The sequence below is a fragment of the Equus przewalskii genome, chromosome 28, assembly GCF_037783145.1.
Source record: "Equus przewalskii isolate Varuska chromosome 28, EquPr2, whole genome shotgun sequence".
NCBI classification, from domain to species: Eukaryota; Metazoa; Chordata; class Mammalia; order Perissodactyla; family Equidae; genus Equus; species Equus przewalskii.
Genome location: NC_091858.1, coordinates 32118564 through 32138098, shown reverse-complemented (window position 1 = coordinate 32138098; position 19535 = coordinate 32118564). Strand labels below are relative to the sequence as shown.

At 47.8% G+C, this 19535-nt stretch overlaps 1 protein-coding gene and 1 pseudogene across 5 annotated transcripts; both read right to left on the bottom strand.

The window, feature by feature from the left end:
• Nucleotides 1–379: 379 nt before the first annotated feature.
• Nucleotides 380–8437, bottom strand: LOC139080091 (sperm-associated antigen 11B-like; annotated as a pseudogene).
• Nucleotides 8438–8722: 285 nt separating this feature from the next.
• On the bottom strand, nucleotides 8723–13694 carry LOC139080157 (beta-defensin 104A-like). Of its 5 annotated transcripts, none has more exons than XR_011534434.1 (3): nucleotides 12998–13296; nucleotides 11696–11751; nucleotides 8723–8893 (listed from the first exon to the last, which is right to left on the bottom strand). XR_011534434.1 is itself a non-coding variant. In XM_070599135.1 (2 exons), exons 1-2 carry the CDS (start codon nucleotides 13094–13096, stop codon nucleotides 9564–9566), a joined length of 219 nt encoding a protein of 72 aa, XP_070455236.1. In that variant the 5' UTR covers nucleotides 13097–13251; the 3' UTR covers nucleotides 9150–9563. The 5 variants fall into 5 exon arrangements, 1 of the variants encoding a protein (XP_070455236.1); XR_011534432.1 differs by lacking the exon at nucleotides 8723–8893 and adding an exon at nucleotides 9585–9724 and having other exon boundaries at nucleotides 12998–13277; XR_011534433.1 differs by lacking the exon at nucleotides 8723–8893 and adding an exon at nucleotides 9585–9724 and having other exon boundaries at nucleotides 13039–13277.
• Nucleotides 13695–19535: the final 5841 nt, after the last annotated feature.

Here is a 19535-nt window from a genome sequence, read left to right as displayed (position 1 = left end):
TGTAATTAGTCTCTTTTGCAGTTAGTGCATTACCTCTACCCATTTATTTAGCAAACCATTCTTTCATGTCTCCTTGTCTTTCTATAAACTGTACCCTTTGCCTGGAAATCTCTGCCTCTCACTTATACTTAACAAATTCCTTGTCATCCTCCAAAACCCTGCTCAAATTTCTTGAGGAATCTTCTCTTAATTCTCTTATATTTATCTTCTTCACATATTGCCTTGGATATATCCACATTATGGAATATGTTGCATTTTATTATTTTTATTCATTTAGATGTCTGTCTCCCCACATATTCATGTTTCCAATTCATTACATTTCTCAGTGCCTAGGACAAAATTAGTTACCCAGAAAATATTTTTAAAACAAAAGAACAAATTATTTCAATGTTTTTCTATGAGATTTTATTACATCCACATGTACCACCAAAAATTCTGTGATTTGGAAGATTTTGAACATCTCAAGCAAAGTCACGTTCTCTAAGATCAAGTCTATAAGACCATTTATAGCCAGTCTTTTCTTTAGCTACAATAAGCTGTTTACACTCTCTGGCATAGATTATAATGCCTGAGCTCCTCTCTGCTTGACCCTTTCTCCCAAAAACCTGCATTTGGATTGATAATGTGGCCCAGCAGAAGAGGCAGGTGGACAGAACTGTGGTTCCTATGTCAGCAAGTTCAGTTCTGATGTCGACAGCAGGCCTCATTTTCCTTAGAGCGGTAGCCTACTTGTACTTCCATATAATTCCAATATTCCTTACAGTAACCGTCGCTTCTCTTGCAGTCAACAATTTTGAAATCTGGTTCAGATTCTGTGTAAAGAAATGCCCAACATTAGCCACTTAAGATCATCTCAAGTATCAAACATTGGTCATTTTACCCGAAGAGATATGGTGGAGGAAGACAAGGGATAGGTAACGGGTTTCTTTTGTATATGATCACTCTTATTTCCATGTAACCATCTGATAGTATAAAAATCAGATCCTTGATTCTGGCTTGAACGTCATCTTTGCTACCCCTGAAAAGAGAAATATTAAGTGAGGGGCAATAGGGAAGAAAAATGATGATTGGCGAATTACAATACAAATGTTCCACTTAAAATAATTTAGAATTCTGTATAAAGGGACAAATAGGGACTTTTTGAAGCAAACTTGGAGGTAATATGGCCCTATCAAGCGTGTATTAAAGTGCAGCGGTCCTCTCAAGTAACAGATTGAGCCATCCCTGGAGGGGAGTTGGGATCTCTAGGTCAGATCAGGTGAAAAGTGGTAGCACAGGGTACAGTTTCAAAGAGTTAAAAAGATTTATTTTTCCCCTTCATTATGATGGAGTGCCTGGAAGACTATTTGAGACCTACACTGTGTGCCAAGTTACCTGAGTAATGTGAAATTGATATCTCACTCTAGAGTTCAAGTACTGGAATTATTAAACATTGATTTTTATCTTAAATAGTATACTATGAAGACAATTGATAGAAATGGGAGAGAGGTAAGTGTTAAAAACAGAAAAAAATAGAAGAACATAATGCAAACAGAGGCACGATATCAGAGAATTAGTGATAAGTATCTGGCAGGGGAAAACTTCTGATAGACACCACGCTAAGGATGCACCGATTATCATTGGCTTTGTCACCGGCTTGTGATGTGATCTTCAGACAAATTAAATGTGAAAACATATTGCCCTCTTCCACTCCTAGTTTTTTTCACCGGTATGCATTCCAATTATTTCTAGATCAATGAATTAATTGATCAATCAATTAATACTATTTTCTTATCACTACATTTTCTGCCCGATAGTCCACTTTTTTTTTGATATACAAAAGCCTGAGCATATTTAATGTATACAATTTGATGAGTTTGGACATAAGCATACCCCCATGATACCATAACCACAATCAAGGTAATAAACGTATCTATGACCTCCAAAAGTTTCCTTGTGTCTCTTTGTTTCTGATTTTTGCCGTTTTTGTTTTTCTCATGGTAAGAATGCTTAACAGAAGATCTCCCCTCTCCACAAATTTTTAAATGCACAATACCACATTGCTAACTATAGGCAGTATGTCGTACAGCAGATCTGTAGAGTTTATTCATGTAGCACAACTGAAACTTTATACCTATGGAACAAAAACTCTCCACATATTTCCCCCATCCCTTATCTCCTGGAAATATCATCCTATTGTCTACTTTTATGTCTTTAATTATTTTAGAAACCTCATATGGGTCATTGTTTCAAGTTCAAAACTATGAAGTCAACTCCAGATATAGAGCTCTGCTTCTTCCAAGAGAGAGACTATAAATTCAGACCTATTATCGGTCTAGTTCAAGCCAGAACACAACGCAGGAATTATTTCCTTTATGCCACCTCTGGCAGATGAACCTAGAATCATCTCAATACTGCTGAGAACTTTCACATTTTTCGAGTAACGCTGTGCCAAAGTTGTAAAACAATCATTGATAGGAATCCTTTTCTTGCTAGGATTCAAAACTCCTTCTCTATAAAGTTCGCTCTCTGGTTTTGCTTAGTCGTCTGGCTCTACACAAAAAAAACCCTGCTTGTCAGCTAGAGAATGATGCTTGAATGTCTTAAGGGAGTTGTATGTCCCCATAAGTATTCCAGTCTCATGATGACATACATCGATCCACATAGCATCTTCATGAAACACAGCCTGTCCTGACTCTCAACCACTGCTCAGCCCACCCATATGCACACAGTCACCTTCCCATCTATTTATTCACTGAACGTTTCCCAGCTGAATGAACTTGTCACCAGCTTTTGTACTTACCCTCATAAGGGGGAGTACGTGGCAAGAGGTGGCCTTGTACTTAGTGGCATAACATGTGAAACCCATTTGTTCCTTGTCAAGGTGACTCTTCTCTGGGACCCTCACTGCCTTGATGGTTAACATATCTGGCTCTGGATGATCCTGGTTAAGAGTAAATACACAGCGGAGAATTTTCAGAGCTCTCTATTCAGCAGACCCAGGAAAACCCAGTACATACGCTCCAAGTGGGAGTCAGTGTGAAGGAGGGAGGGGGTGTAGGGTGTTCTTGCTCAGTGGATGTGATGTTTCAGTCGTGTAAGATGGATAAGTTCCAGAGACCTGCTGAATGGCACAATGTCTATAGTTTACAACACAGTATTGTGCGCTTCAAGATTCGTTGAGGGGAGATCTCACGTTAAGTGTTCTCACCACAAAAAACACCAGCACAAAGGACACTCTGGGAAGTGATGGATACATCTGTTCCCTTGGCTGTGGTGATGGTACTATAGGTGTTTGCATGTGTCTAAATTCATCAAATTGTACACACTAATATTTGCAAGTCTTTGTATAACAATTATGCTTCAATAAAGCTGTAAAAGAAGAGGAAGTGGAGGATGGGATGGAGTGGGTTGCAAGCATTTGTGTGTGTGTGTGTGTGAGAGAGAGAGAGAGAGGCAGAGAGAGAGACAAAGAGAGAGGCAAAGTGGTAAATTATGTGTGAAAGTACAATGGAGCCTGAGTACCTCATGGAAGCCAACCTGAGCATCCCCCTAGGGCATCACCAACACAGTTGTTGAGACCCCCTAAAATTTAAGGTCCTTTCTGACACAGACTATCCTCTGTAAGGGGAAGGGAAATGATAAAAGATAAGAAAGTGGAGTCGAGGGAGGGACCCTCTGTCCTGGGAAGCTATGCCATCAGCATATTCAGAGTCATTTACAAACCAGCCAGAGACTCCTGCCTAAACCTCACCAGGAAATCGGCTCCCAGTGATACTGGTTCAACACAAGGTTGACATAAGGAAAGCCATATTGTAGAAAAGAAACCATATTGGAACTTTCAATGACATCCAACTAGCCCAGACATGCTCTGTAGATTTTGTGGCCCCTCCCAGCTGCTTTAAGATGATAAATTTTGTTCTTTTGAGTTCCTTAGGAATGTAATGATCCCCAGGCAGGAGAGCCTATGCTGATAGCCATCATCAATGAGAACCGAAAGATCAGGATATAAGGCAGCTGCTTCATTCTCTGATGCACATCCAGCAAAACAAAGGACTATCAGGAACTGGGACCAGATGTCTGCCCCACCCAGAGAGCAGCCTCATCCCCCACCTGGAGACTGGCCCAGTATATAACTGGTCTGTATTCTTTGTTCTGTGAGATAGTTCTTTTGGACATGAGTTGGCCATCTTCCATCTTGCTGGCAAGATATAATAAAGTTCTTTCTTTCCTACAACCTTGCCTCCTGATTATTGGCATGTCTGGCAGTGAGCAGAAGAGCACACTTGGGGAGTAACACTAAGGCATAGTATCTCACTGCCCAGCCTGGACTCCCATCCTGGAAGTGATCATTGGTGAGACCCTGGCCCCGGGCCCAGGGCACATTGCTGACTTACCTGGAAACAGCAGGGCCATAAGGAGAGAGGCGAGTGGAGGGAGGGATTGCTTCACAGCCCAGAGGGGCTGCAGGCTGGGATGGTCAGAGAGTAGTGGGGGGCGGGCAGCAGGGCTTCCTTTATAGAGCTGAGCAGGGGAGTGGGCCTCGTGCCCAGGAGAGCTGTGTTCCAGAGTAATTTCTCAGTCCCAGAGGACACATGTAGGTGCATTGTTTTCCCACTGCTGGGGGAACAACCATGGAGCCATTTTTCTCAGGAAGTAAATAACATGCCTGAGTGCCTTGGCTGGGTTTGGTGAACAAGAAAGAACAGGGAAAGAGAGAAGTAGCAGAAAATCAAAGAGAGAGGCAAAATAAGTATGTCATTAACATAAAATCAGTTTCCTCAATTGCACCTCATTAAACCACTGCTATTCATTACGATGGTGACATAAAAAAAAAAAAAGCTGTCCTATTGTTTCTATTCTATCTCCTGAACATATTTATTTTAGTGTAAAAAATCATGCAGATAAACAAACATTTCGGGTATGATCTGATTTTCAAAACTGTCATTTCCTGAAGTCATATAGGTGGCTCCTAAGCTGTTCCATGTTCTTTTCCCTGTTCTTTCTCCCAAGTCTCTCACTGGTCCTTGGCCTCCTCCACTACTCCATCAGCTCCTTTTACTCTTCTGTTTCGAATTTCTTTTATCTGACTCTTCTTCATGTCTCTCTCTCCTTTCTATTCTCTGTTCCCCAGATGCCTGACTATTGATGCCATTGGGTCCAATTCAGTTCTGCTTATAAATGTTCTGTTACTGAGTCTGGATTTTCTGTTCTATTAATAATTAAGCAAAAGGCTCTTCTTCCCTGGGTCCTTCCCCTTCCCCTTGGCAGGCCAGAGGTTTGTTTTGCTGCATTATCTCAGGCATGCACAACCCAGGCAGCCCTGTCTGGACTCAACCAGGGAAGCATAGGCTCTGGTTCAAGAGCATTACAAGCATCTAATGTCCAATATGACATCCATTATGCTGGAAAGTGTGATGCTTATCCCATGTCTCTCAATTGCACATGCTCTTTGGTCCAGGGAAAATGTCTTATATCATTTGTGTAAATGAAAATACTTATACTCCACTTGGAGAAAGGTGAGAGTGGATGGAGAAAGAGGCAGCAGCCACACCAGAAACTGAGCATCCAGGGAAGCTACAATGAGGAAGAGAAGGTTTGGAGCTAAGAACAGATGTGCACAGAAGGTGTCCCAGCATTGCTCTCACACAGCAATCACTACTCTAGGTCTTGTGACAGACTCAATATTAGGGAGTACTGAGGTACTAGTTGGAGATAGCATAAGAGCATTCACATCTTTTTATTTTAAGGCATTAGGAAATCTTCCAATTTGAAGATATTGAGAGTACTGGCAGAGATGTGAGGCAATTGACCTATGACAAGGGCCATTAATCGCCACAGCTACCAGACTGTGACAAAAAGTAGATGGTGAGGAAGGTATGTGGAAAGCTGCTGTTAACTCAATTCTCATTCAAGATTTTTTTCTCCCGTGACCTACACATTTTTTTTAATGCTCTAATCCAGAAGGTATTTCTTGCACTTGCGTTTATATTTGTCTAAGTGTAGAATTCTGATCTTTTCTAAAAGTGATGCAAATTTTAGACTAGGTAGGCAAATAATTTCTATAGATGCTCTTCTCTATTAAAAAAAAGATAGCCTATTCTAATATTCAGACATTAATAGTGATGAATCATGAGTCAAAATGTAGCTTTATTTTGATAATCATCCTCAAATAATTGTTCTAATTCATTAAAATAATTTGATCTAATAGATGAAGAAATTGAACTAAAAATAGTTATGTCTTACTTCCTCTGTCCAGATCTTAAGATAAAATAAGACTTCCTAATACTTCTGAAAAGAATAACCTTGAAAAGAAGGGACCAGTGAAAAGCTAGTTCTCCTTTTTGACAGATAAATGAAGGTGAAATCGGTATAAAGACTGTTGGTGCTACATCTGTCCTAACAGAACAATGTTCTGAGTTCCAGTCCTCTTCTCAGCATTCTGTGTTCTAGAAAAACCATGAAACAATTTACCTTCTGAAAGCCAAATACACGCAGTGGGGAGGATAGCAGAACCCATTAGAGGATATTCTCACCAGTGGTTCGAAATCTTTTTTAAATTTTTATTTTGTCTATACAACTAAGCTGCCTAGTATGGAGATCTTGATTCATTCGAACCAAGTAGATGGTGTCAAATGACAGTGGCATTGCAGAAGAAGATGTTCTCCTTAAAATATCTCTGCATATTGCGCAGTCATATCGTCCAGGATTTAATGGGATGCCACTTGGGAGGCAAGAAAGAGGACATGTCAGTGCTGAAAATTCCACCCCCTTCATGTTTCCTCTCTCTAAGGAGGACCTGGTTGGTGGATCTGCTCACTCAGATGTTTTCTCCATCAATCTTTCTCTCTCTCTGAGCTTGAAATAATACAAATGTACAAATTATAAAGCGAAAAGTGTCCAAACTCAATTCTTCTATCTGTTGATTTTCATTAGACTAATTTCAAATGATTATTGATCTTCCATTTTGAACAGCAGCCTACAGATGTTCCATCCTTCAGAGAAAGAAGAAAACTAGCAATGTCATTCAGTTTCAGAATGTAGAAGTAGTGCAGCAGATATTTCTTGCTAATTCTAGAAACAATAACATAGAGCAATCTATCTTTGGTCTTTTGCCATTAAGCCATGGGGAAATTAAAATAGCTTGACTGTAATTTCCTTCAGTGCTGAGAGCTGCAGTTCATTTATGTGACCACGTGAATTACACATAGAGGGGCTATTTCAGAGTGCGTCTCCTTAAGAAAGTGAAAGCTTGGGACATCATGACAACAAAGAAAGAAAAACCCCTGGGGTTCCTCAGGGCAAACAGGATGTAAGCCCACTCTGATTTTACGTGATTTTTTCTGATGACGAGATGCTTTTTCTCTCTGCTTGTTTTTCCTACCCTGACCACTACCATTGGTGGTGATAAAGTTTAGAAAACTCCCTTTCTTTTCTCTATCGTCATAGACCAAAAACTAATCACTTCTCAACAGGATCTGAAGTTGGCTCTGAGCTTCTAAGTGTTGTTTGAACGGCCATATCACAGATGGGAAGTCAAGGTAGAAACCTTCCCAAGGTTATCCTCCAGGTGGGAGAGCTGGGATTCGAGCGCGCCGCACTGTGCTGCTCTGATGTGTGCTGGGATGTGGGGTCTATGCCTCGCCCTGCCCAAGACTCTGACCGACTTTAGGAAAGCCGCTCTGAGCCTTAGTTTCCACACCTAAGTGGTCGGGACGATGCCACTTATCCTGACTAATTCAAAAGCTTACTGTGAGGATCGAAGAGATTATGTACGTGGAAGTACTTTGTAAAATGCAAAGTATGAGAATAATGAAGAGGGACATTAAACAGGATGGGGCACGATTTAAATTCAACGTTGCAGTGTTGTATAGTATATTCCGCATCACGCAGGTGGAGAGTTGCATCCTTGGGGGCTGTTTAACAGGTTCCTCTCTCCCCTGTAATCACTGTGATGAGATCTAGAGGCTCATTCAGTTCACATCTGATTTTTGGCACAGTACTTTATAGGTGGAACAGCAAGTATGCAACACCATCCTTACAAGAGGCCTTGGACACAAACCACCAAACCCAGTGTGTGGACCTGTCGGGATCCTGGTTCTAAGAAACCGATTCTGACAAACGCACCTAGAAAATCACCAGGGTCATTTGAACACTGATTGGCTATTAAATTATAGTTAGAAATTAGTGTTGATATTTTCTGGTGTGGTAATAGTGCTGTGGTTACACTTTCTTTTTTTTGGAGGGGGAAGATTAGCCCTGAGCTAACATCTGCCACCAACCCTCCTTTTTTTTTGATGACGAAGACTAGCCCTGAGCTAACATCTGTGCCCATCTTCCACTATTTTATGTGGGGCACTTGCCACAGCATGGCCTGACAAGCGGTGCATAGGTCCGCACCCACGATCTGACCTAGCAAACCCCAGACTGCCAAAGCAGAATGTGCAAACTTAACCATTGTGCCACTGGGCCAACCCCATGTGGTTACACTTTTTAAAGAGTCCTTTTCTCTGACTTATATATTCCAAAGTATTTTCTGATGAAGTTTTATGGCATCTTGAATATTCTCGGAAATAATTGGGGTGGCAGGGAGCTTATGAAGGGATGAAACAACATTAACCGCATGTTGAAGCTGAGTGCTGACTACATGAAAGGACATTGTACTGTTTCTGGCCAAAAGGATGCAATCCAGTTTAACAGCTCCTAGGTGGCGTTGTGCACAGTTATTAAGAGGCACATAACATCAAGTGGTCATTCTTGTTTATTTTAGTGGCTTTTGACATTCATTGGCTAGATCATTCTTTCCCTAGGTTTTTGTGAAATAGTGTTATTCTCATTCTCTCTCTCCTCCTTCATGTATTAGCTGGACCACTTTTGTAGAGAGAATCTTTTGCTCACGAACCATTTGGTTACCCTGAAATACAGTTTGGACAGGAAAGGCAGGTCAAATGTTTTATTACTGGCCTTTCTTTACCAGTTTTCCGGACAATGAGTCTCAAAGCATTCGCCCAACACTGCCCAGGGGCAGGGCCGCTCTCTGCTGCCATCTGCTGGATGAGACCCTTCACAGACATCTGCTTGAGTGAACCCCTACCTTCTCATCACCTAGTATCGCTTCTGTTTTTCTTCCTGGAGGTCTATGTTTTGAATGATAGTGTGGGCCAAAAAACTGCGTTTAATATTGGTTTATTTTACATTTTAATTGACAAAAGACATATATAACTGCTGAGCAGAACTTTTGATCAGAAAAGAAAACCAATGTTACCAAGATCAATTGATATGATGTTTACTGTTTGTGGCTGATTAGATATATTTTTTGGTTCATGTTTTAAAGTGTTGAAATTCTCACTTAACCCACATTGCTATCCTCTTTTCTCACAGCCAGAGAAGCTCGTCTGAGGCTCGGAAGCCTGAGGCCCGTATTCTGCCACAACCTCCTACATTGGCTCTGCGTGGAGTGAAAGCTCGGCAAATCCTCACTTAATAATTGGATTGACAGCCGCCACTGGGGATGTTCTAGGTGTGAGGCCTCAAGAAGGGAAGGCTCAGAGGTCCAGCTGTCGGCGACTCTGGGGATCAGGGTTTCAGTATTTCAGAGAGTGTGATGAGTTGGCATTCCTCTTTTTCAAACAGCATGGATACATGTTGGGGCATCTTCCAATGAATGAATCCTCTCTTTTACACTTCCTCTGGCAGCGAGCAGTCCCATAACCACATATCCTGCCTGCGTCAAGGTCACTTCTCACTACATAATGGAATAAGTCAGTGTGATTAATCGTCCCTGAGGACCAAAAGGCAAGACTTTGACTGCAGAGTTTTGATGCGGGATGAGTGAAATTGACTCTGGAGAAGACTAGGGAGTCCTGGAGGAGTAGAAACCCCAATACCCGCACCTTCTTCTGCTTTCCTAGCTGATTGGCATCACCATCTAATACTCTTCCAGCATGATTTTAAGAATTTTTAATTGATTCATGTCACACCTAAAATCCCTACCAGAGTTTGCTATTGCTTTTTAAATGAATCCAACCAAGGCCCTGACCGTGGTCTACAAAGATTTCCTCCTCTGACCCTGGACCACCTCTTCAGACTCATGCTGTTCCACGGGGCCTTCACTCTCCCTCCCATGACCTCACTGGTCCAGCTTCAGTTCCTGAAGTTATCTCAGTGCCTTCACTCGCACTGTTCCCTCTGCCAGGACTACTCTTCTCCTCTTCCCCTGAATGACCTCTTTGAACCTTCGGCTCTCAACCTGAGTGTCACAATGTCAGGGAAATCGGCCCCTGTCCTGCTCATGTGGTAAAGTGCCCCAGAGCTCTTGCCCTCCCTATGCAATTTTTTAATGATTTTTCATGACGTGTATCCCAAGTTGTAGCTACATAAGTTTTTAGTATTTTGGTCTTTTCAGTTGAATTCTAAGTTCCCTGAGTGGGAGGACAACGTTTATGTCACATGCTCACCATCATGTGCTCACTCACCACCAGTCACACACATGTGCTCAGTAATTACCTGTTGAATTCATGATTGGATAGACAAGGATCGACTATGGCAGAGTAGATGTGAGGAGAGGAGACGAGAGGAGATAGAATCCTGAGCCTTTGACCCTTGGCCCAGAGCAGTAAGCAGGAGATGTGGGGTTAGTTACTAGAGGTCTCTGGGAGCGCTCAATGAGGCTGAAAGTAGCTATTTAAACCTGCAGCTGCCTGACGGGTCAAACTGGTTGCATCTCACATCCAGGAGAGCCCAGAAGCATGGTTGATGCTGGAGGGAAAGTAGACGGTGGCTTGAAAGAGCCTCCCTGGAGAACTTTGCCTGGGGTGGTTCTGTAGACAGGTGCCTCCTGCACTGGGCAGGAACAGGGTTTGGCGAAGGTGTCAGGAGAGCTCTGGGAAAGGGGGGTGTGATGTGCACAGTCGAGGCTGCACATGGCACCCTTTGAGGGGGTCCAGGCCTAAGGTCCTTATTGTGCCTGAGCCCTGAGCCGTCTCTCTCCTCATCTGTCCATTTTCCACAGAGCAAAAGGGGCAGGACAACTCAACCAGGTTGCTTATCCTTGGGCTGAGGTTTTATGATTTCCTTTGTCCTGGTAAAGAAAGCCTCCTATTTCCAGTGCCTAACTGTGAGGGTTCTCTGTTCAGGGTGTAGATGAGGATAAAAAGCATGTTCACAAAATAATGTACTTTGAAGAATACTGAAGAGGCTCCTTGCTGTGACGTCCTCAGTACTGAGACCTGAGGTCAGAGTGCAAGGCAATGAAGAAAAGAGTGAGGTGAGCTGAAATATTCGTTATGCTGAGTGGGTATGTGGAGACTGGGGACCAGATATATGATTTCTGACATTTTTGAGCCAGCTGTTGTACAGCCTGGAGTTAAAGGAAGAACACGGGGACCCTAAGTGAGCTCAGGGACAGTGAAGCTTAGGGTAGAATCAGAATGGAACAGAAAGAGAGTACAGACCTTGAAATGCTAGACTGTCACTTTCAAGCAAACCCTCATAGCCCATCTATTTAGAAATAGGAATTGAGGCCCGGAGGAGGAAAGTGACACCTGAGATCACACAACAACTTAATGTCAACACTGGGGCCAAACCCCAGTTTTTGTGTCTTACAGTTAGACTAAATGGAAAGCAAAAGAGAGAACACAGGTTCTGAATTCAATCTATTCACTGAGTAATAAATACTTTCCAAAGTAGACCACATTACACTGAGTCTCTTGCTTACCTAACCGATAGCCCTCCTGTGCATCCATCCTCCAGCTTTGTGGGCATTTCAAGGTCCTGGAAGTGTGTAAAAGCCAAAGTTACCAGAAGGAGGAGGAGCAGATGAGGGGTGGGCATCACTGTAGTTCGTGCTCACCTGCCTTCCCTTCCACTTTTCCTCCCTACCGCCTTCCTCCTGAGGGCCTTTCTCAGAATCAGACTGTAGAGGCCAATCTGACCCAGCCCTCAGCTGCCAGATGCAGGCAATGTTGACCAGCTCCGCACGAGCATCCCCCTGGCTCTGGAGGGACCCAAATTCAGGCTTTCAATCTCACCAGGTTTTTTATCTCATGATCAGAGGTTGAGGGGAACCTGTTTTGTGATAAATAAATTACTATCATGGTTTGACAGGTCCAGAGTATGATGATAGCAGAAATTCTGAGAAACATCCATGGGAAATGACCCAGGAAAAAGATACAAGTTAGAAAGAGTTAAGCTAAACATGACCCTTTGAGAAAAAGAAATCACCCTTCTGTACCACTGCATGGATGCACGCTGGAATTGGGCAAAGAGGATGGCCTGGGCATACCCGTGAGCATTGCGAACCTACCAAGGAGCTTGGGGAGAGCCTTGGGGGTTCCTTAAGTCAGAACAATTGGTTTTATCCCAGCACAGCTAGATTTCAGTCGCTCTGGGCAAGCTATTTTCCTTCACTGTACCTGCAGAGCATTTGGCTCCGATTTTAAAGGGAGGGAATTAGACTAGATGACTTTGCATGTCCCTTCCAACTGTAGTGTCATAAAACTGTGTGCTTCTGGGTGCATAGATTAACATAGGAGTCAACACATTGCTGATAGCTCCATCTAACTTTGAAATTTCCTCAGCAGACTCCAAAGACACCTGCTATTTGTGTTATCAACAAATTTTTTTATCTACCGAAATCACTGCATTCCTCTTAATTCTAATCCCCTGACTTGATCTGAAGAGGCATTGGATGATTTAAGAGGGTGAATAGGCCCCCTTCTTTGCACATCAAAACTTTTCAGAGGGAGCCTGATGGGGGCCATCAAGGGGAGAAGGCATCTCTTTCCAGAAAATCAACAATGAATTATTGCATATCCCTTCAATGCAATAAGTATGGTTAGTGAATCCCCAATGACATCTAAGACCCCTACGTTTTTGAGCTATGAAGCCTTGGTGCTAGGAAGTGTTTATGAGGGCAGCCTTCTACTGCATTTTACTCATGGTCTCAATCAGGGCAGAGAGATTAAGAAGTTTGCTGAATCCCACAGGTTGTTTATTCTTAGTCAAGTTTTTTCTTTACCTGCCATCTTCTGCAGTTTCTAGCTGAGAGTCTCTTTTTACCTGGAAGAGCTTGGTAGAGTAGAAGAAAAATGGTTAAGAGCAGGACAAGAATCCTCATGCTGCAAGGGTTGCTGAAGAGACGCAGAAGCAGGTGTGTGGGAATTACCACCAGGCAGGAGAGGAGCAGCTCTCTTTATGGGCAGAGTGCTGCTCCTGATTGCTGAAGTTTCTCAAAACCCAGCACGCGTGGGTGAGCACTCACTACATGCAGCACAAGGGCAGGCGTTGGGGACATTAGAAGTGTCAGCGAGATAGTGCTCAGAGTAGGGGGGCGGATTATCGCATAGAAATAACCCATTGAGAGGAGTTCTTTGTAACCTAGTGCAAGTCACATCATTTGTTTCCCCATCTGAAACAATAATTGAATTAGATGTTCTCTAGATAGTCTGTGATTTGGGTGAGGGGACTTTCAGTTCTGTTTCAGTTCAATTGGCATTAAATTGCTCCCAGTAAATTTCAGTCTGAGCTTCTTGTTGAAATAGCGGTGTAGGCAATTGAGGTGAAGCCATTATTCATGGGGCCCTTCTGAAATGAAGACACAGAAAGAAATAAAGAAGGATGCTGTGAGACATGGGGTATTATGAATGCCAAGGGATCTCAGCAAATTTCTGGAACAGAAAACCTGTGGGATGAGGACAATATGTATCTCCATGAGGCAGATGTCAAATGTAATTAGAAGAGAAAGACATTTACTGTGGGAACGCTTGTGGATGATGAAGGGAAAGGAGCAAGACTGGGCAGGGAAAGTCTTTGACCTTGTTAGGAGTCCGATGCCTGTGAAATGGTGGGGTGGAGGTAGGTAGGAATAGCTTCAGACTGCAGTGCAAGACATCTCAGCATTGTAAATGGGGACCCCAGAGCTAAGGTTTCCCTTGGACGACTCCTACATTGGCAGACATGGCACAGATCTGAGTTTGCTCTGTTTTTATTCAGTGACTGGTGGCAGCCTGGGGAGAGAGTAGCCTGGGTGGGGTGTTGTCTCCTGACAGCAAACAAACCAGAACACCATGGTTTATGGCCCATGGGTACTCCCAGCCTGTCACAGGCTGGTTTTATGAGCTTTCAGCTACGCCAGAACCACTTGGCGGACACTCCGGAAACACCTCTCCGGCCGGCCGGAAACACCTCTCAGACGTGCCAGAACCATGTGCCTAAGATGCTGGAACCACTCCCCGCACAGACCGAAACCACCTGCCAGACCCGCCTGAACCCCCTGGCGATCACGCCTGATCCACCTGCTCAACTAGCCGGAACCACCTTCCTGAGACGCCAAAATAACCTGCCGGCTACGCCACAACAATTTGGTGAACTCTTCGGAATCACCTGCCGGGCTGGCTCCCAAACAACTCGGCAGACTCTCCGGAACCACCTGCCGGGCATGCCGGAACCACCTCTCAGACATGCCGGAAACACATGCCAATGACACCGGAAGCACCTGCCGAGCACACCAGAGCCACCTGCTCGACTCACCAAAACCACCTGCTGGACACGCCAAAATCACCTGCCGGCTACGCCACAACCATTTGGTGAACTCTTCGGAATCACCTGCCGTGCTGGCTGGAACCACCTGCCGGTCACGCCAACATCACCTGCCAGCTATGCCAGAACCACTTGGCGGACACCATGGAAACACCTGTCGGGCCGGCCGGAACCCCCTCTCAGACGTGCCAGAACCATGAGCCTGAGATGCCGGAACCACTCACCGAACAGACCGAAACCACCTGCCAGACCCGCCTGAACCCCCTGGCGAGCACGCCTGATCCACCTGCTCAACTAGCCGGAACCACCTTCCTGACACGCCAAACTCACCTGCCGGGTATACCAGAACCACTTGGTTGACGCTCCAGAATCATCTGCCGGACATGCCAGAACCAGCTCTCAGACACACCAGAACCACGTGCCAGAGACGCCGGAAGCACCAGCTGAGCATGCCTGAGCCACCTGCTCGTCTCGCAAGAAACACCTGTCGGACATGCCAAAATCACCTGCCGGGTACGCCAGAAACACTTGGCGGACGCTCCGGAATCACCTGTCGGGCGTGCCGGAACCACCTCTCAGACTTGCCAGAACCATGTTCTGGACACGCCGGTACCACCTGCCGAGTATGCCGGAACCAGCTGATCCACTCCCCAGAACCACCTAGTGGACACGCCAAAATCAACTGCCGGCTACACCAGAACCACTCGGCAGACACTCCGGAATCACATGCCAGGCATTCCGGAACCACCTCTCAGAGGTGCCAGAACCAAATGCCGGACACTCCGGTATCACCTGCCGGGCATGCCGGAACCACCTCTCAGAGGTTCCAGAACCACATGCCGGACACTCAGGAGTCACCTGCCGGGCATGGCGGAACCACCTCTCAGACATGCCGGAACCACATGCCAATGACACCGGAAGCACCTGCCGAGCACGCCAGAACCACCTGCTCGACTCGCCAAAACCGCCTGCTGGACACACCAAAATCACCTGCCGGCTACGCCACAACCATTTGGTGAACTCTTCGGAATCACCTGCCGGGCTGGCTGGAACCACCTGCCGGTCACGCCAACATCACCTGCCAGCTATGCCAGAACCACTTGGCGGACACCATGGAAACACCTGTCGGGCCGCCGGAACCACCTCTCAGACGTGCCAGAACCATGTGCCTGAGATGCCGGAACCACACCCCGAAAAGACCGAAACCACCTGCCAGACCCGCCTGAACCACCTGCCGTGCACGCCGCAACCACCTTCTCGACTCGCTGGAACCACCTACCTGACACGCTAAAATCACCTGCCGGGTATGCCACAACCACTTGGTGGACACTCCGGAATCATCTGCCGGACATGCCGGAACCAGCTCTCAGACACACCAGAACCACGTGCCAGACACGCCGGAAGCACCTGCTGAGCATGCCTGAGCCAAATGCTCGACTTGCAAGAAACACCTGCCAGACACACCAAAATCACCTGCCGGGTACGCCAGAACCACGTGGCGGACACTCCGGAATCACCTTTCGGGCATGCCGGAACCAACTCGCAGACGTGCCAGAACCCCGTGCCGGACACGTCAGGACCACCTGCCGGACAGACCGGAAACACCTGCTGGACACGCCAAAATCACCTGCCAACTACGCCAGAACCCTACGGCAGACACTCCGGAATCACCTGCCGGGCTGGCTGGAACCACCTGCCGTCACGCCAACATCACCTTTCAGCTACTCCAGAACCACTTGGCGGACACTCCGGAAACACCTGTCGGGCCGGCCGGAACCACCTCTCAGACGTGCCAGAACCATGTGCCTGAGATGCCGGAACCACACCCCGAACAGACCGAAACCACCTGCCAGACCCGCCTGAACCCCCTGGCGAGCACGCCTGATCCACCTGCTCAACTAGCCGGAACCACGTTCCAGACACGCCAAAATCACCTGCCAGGTCTACCAGAACCACTTGGTGGACACTCCGGAATCACCTGCCGGGCATGCCGGAACCATCTCTCAGACGTGCCCGAACCATGTTCCGGACACGCCGGTACCACCTGCCGAGCTCGCCGGAACGACCTGCTGGACACGCCAAAATCACCTGCCGGCTACGCCAGAACCACTCAGCAAACACTCCGGAATCACATGCCAGGCATTCTGGAACCAGCTCTCAGAGGTGCCAGAACCAAATGCCGGACACTCCGGTATCACCTGCCGGGCATGCCGGAACCACCTCTCAGAGGTGCCAGAACCACATGCCGGACACTCCGGAATCACCTGCCGGGCATGCCGGAACCACCTGCCGGACATGCCGGAACCACCGGCTCGACTCGCCGGAACCATTGCCGGACATGCAAAATCACCTGCCGGCTACGCCAGAACCACTTGGCGAACACTCCGGAATCACCTGCCGGGCATGGCGGAACCACCTCTCAGACATGCCGGAACCACATGCCAATGACACCGGAAGCACCTGCCGAGCACGCCAGAACCACCTGCTCGACTCGCCAAAACCACCTGATGGACACGCCAAAATCAGCTGCCGGCTACGCCACAACCATTTGGTGAAATCTTCGGAATCACCTGGCAGGCTGGCTGGAACCACCTGCCGGTCACGCCAACATCACCTGCCAGCTATGCCAGAACCACTTGGCGGACACCATGGAAACACCTGTCGGGACGGCCGGAACCACCTATCAGACGTGCCAGAAACATGTTCTGGACACGCCGGAACCACCTGCAGAGTATGCCGGAACCACCTGATCCACTCCCCAGAAACACCTGCTGGACACGCCAAAATCACCTGCCGACTACGCCAGAACCACTCTGCAGACACTCCGGAACCTCCTGCCGGGCATGCCGGAACCACCTCTCAGAGGTGCCAGAACCACATGCCGGACACTCCGGAATCACCTGCCGGGCATGCCGGAACCATCTCTCAGACGTGCCAGAACCATGTTCCGGACACGTGGTACCACCTGCCGAGCTCGCCGGAACCACATGCTGGACACGCCAAAATCACCTGCCAGCTACGCCAGAACCACATGGCAGACACTCCGGAATCACCTGCCGGGCTGGCTGGAACCACCTGCCGGTCACGCCAACATGAGCTTTCAGCTACGCCAGAACCACTTGGCGGACACTCCGGAAACACCTCTCCGGCCGGCCGGAAACACCTCTCAGACGTGCCAGAACCATGTGCCTAAGATGCTGGAACCACTCCCCGCACAGACCGAAACCACCTGCCAGACCCGCCTGAACCCCCTGGCGATCACGCCTGATCCACCTGCTCAACTAGCCGGAACCACCTTCCTGAGACGCCAAAATAACCTGCCGGCTACGCCACAACAATTTGGTGAACTCTTCGGAATCACCTGCCGGGCTGGCTCCCAAACAACTCGGCAGACTCTCCGGAACCACCTGCCGGGCATGCCGGAACCACCTCTCAGACATGCCGGAACCACATGCCAATGACACCGGAAGCACCTGCCGAGCACACCAGAGCCACCTGCTCGACTCGCCAAAACCACCTGCTGGACACGCCAAAATCACCTGCCGGCTACGCCACAACCATTTGGTGAACTCTTCGGAATCACCTGCTGGGCTGGCTGGAACCACCTGCCGGTCACGCCAACATCACCTGCCAGCTATGCCAGAACCACTTGGCGGACACCATGGAAACACCTGTCGGGCCGGCCGGAACCCCCTCTCAGACGTGCCAGAACCATGAGCCTGAGATGCCGGAACCACTCCCCGAACAGACCGAAACCACCTGCCAGACCCGCCTGAACCCCCTGGCGAGCACGCCTGATCCACCTGCTCAACTAGCCGGAACCACCTTCCTGACACGCCAAACTCACCTGCCGGTTATACCAGAACCACTTGGTTGACGCTCCAGAATCATCTGCCGGACATGCCAGAACCAGCTCTCAGACACACCAGAACCACGTGCCAGAGACGCCGGAAGCACCAGCTGAGCATGCCTGAGCCACCTGCTCGTCTCGCAAGAAACACCTGTCGGACATGCCAAAATCACCTGCCGGGTACGCCAGAAACACTTGGCGGACGCTCCGGAATCACCTGTCGGGCGTGCCGGAACCACCTCTCAGACTTGCCAGAACCATGTTCTGGACACGCCGGTACCACCTGCCGAGTATGCCGGAACCAGCTGATCCACTCCCCAGAACCACCTAGTGGACACGCCAAAATCAACTGCCGGCTACACCAGAACCACTCGGCAGACACTCCGGAATCACATGCCAGGCATTCCGGAACCACCTCTCAGAGGTGCCAGAACCAAATGCCGGACACTCCGGTATCACCTGCCGGGCATGCCGGAACCACCTCTCAGAGGTTCCAGAACCACATGCCGGACACTCAGGAGTCACCTGCCGGGCATGGCGGAACCACCTCTCAGACATGCCGGAACCACATGCCAATGACACCGGAAGCACCTGCCGAGCACGCCAGAACCACCTGCTCGACTCGCCAAAACCGCCTGCTGGACACACCAAAATCACCTGCCGGCTACGCCACAACCATTTGGTGAACTCTTCGGAATCACCTGCCGGGCTGGCTGGAACCACCTGCCGGTCACGCCAACATCACCTGCCAGCTATGCCAGAACCACTTGGCGGACACCATGGAAACACCTGTCGGGCCGCCGGAACCACCTCTCAGACGTGCCAGAACCATGTGCCTGAGATGCCGGAACCACACCCCGAAAAGACCGAAACCACCTGCCAGACCCGCCTGAACCACCTGCCGTGCACGCCGCAACCACCTTCTCGACTCGCTGGAACCACCTACCTGACACGCTAAAATCACCTGCCGGGTATGCCACAACCACTTGGTGGACACTCCGGAATCATCTGCCGGACATGCCGGAACCAGCTCTCAGACACACCAGAACCACGTGCCAGACACGCCGGAAGCACCTGCTGAGCATGCCTGAGCCAAATGCTCGACTTGCAAGAAACACCTGCCAGACACACCAAAATCACCTGCCGGGTACGCCAGAACCACGTGGCG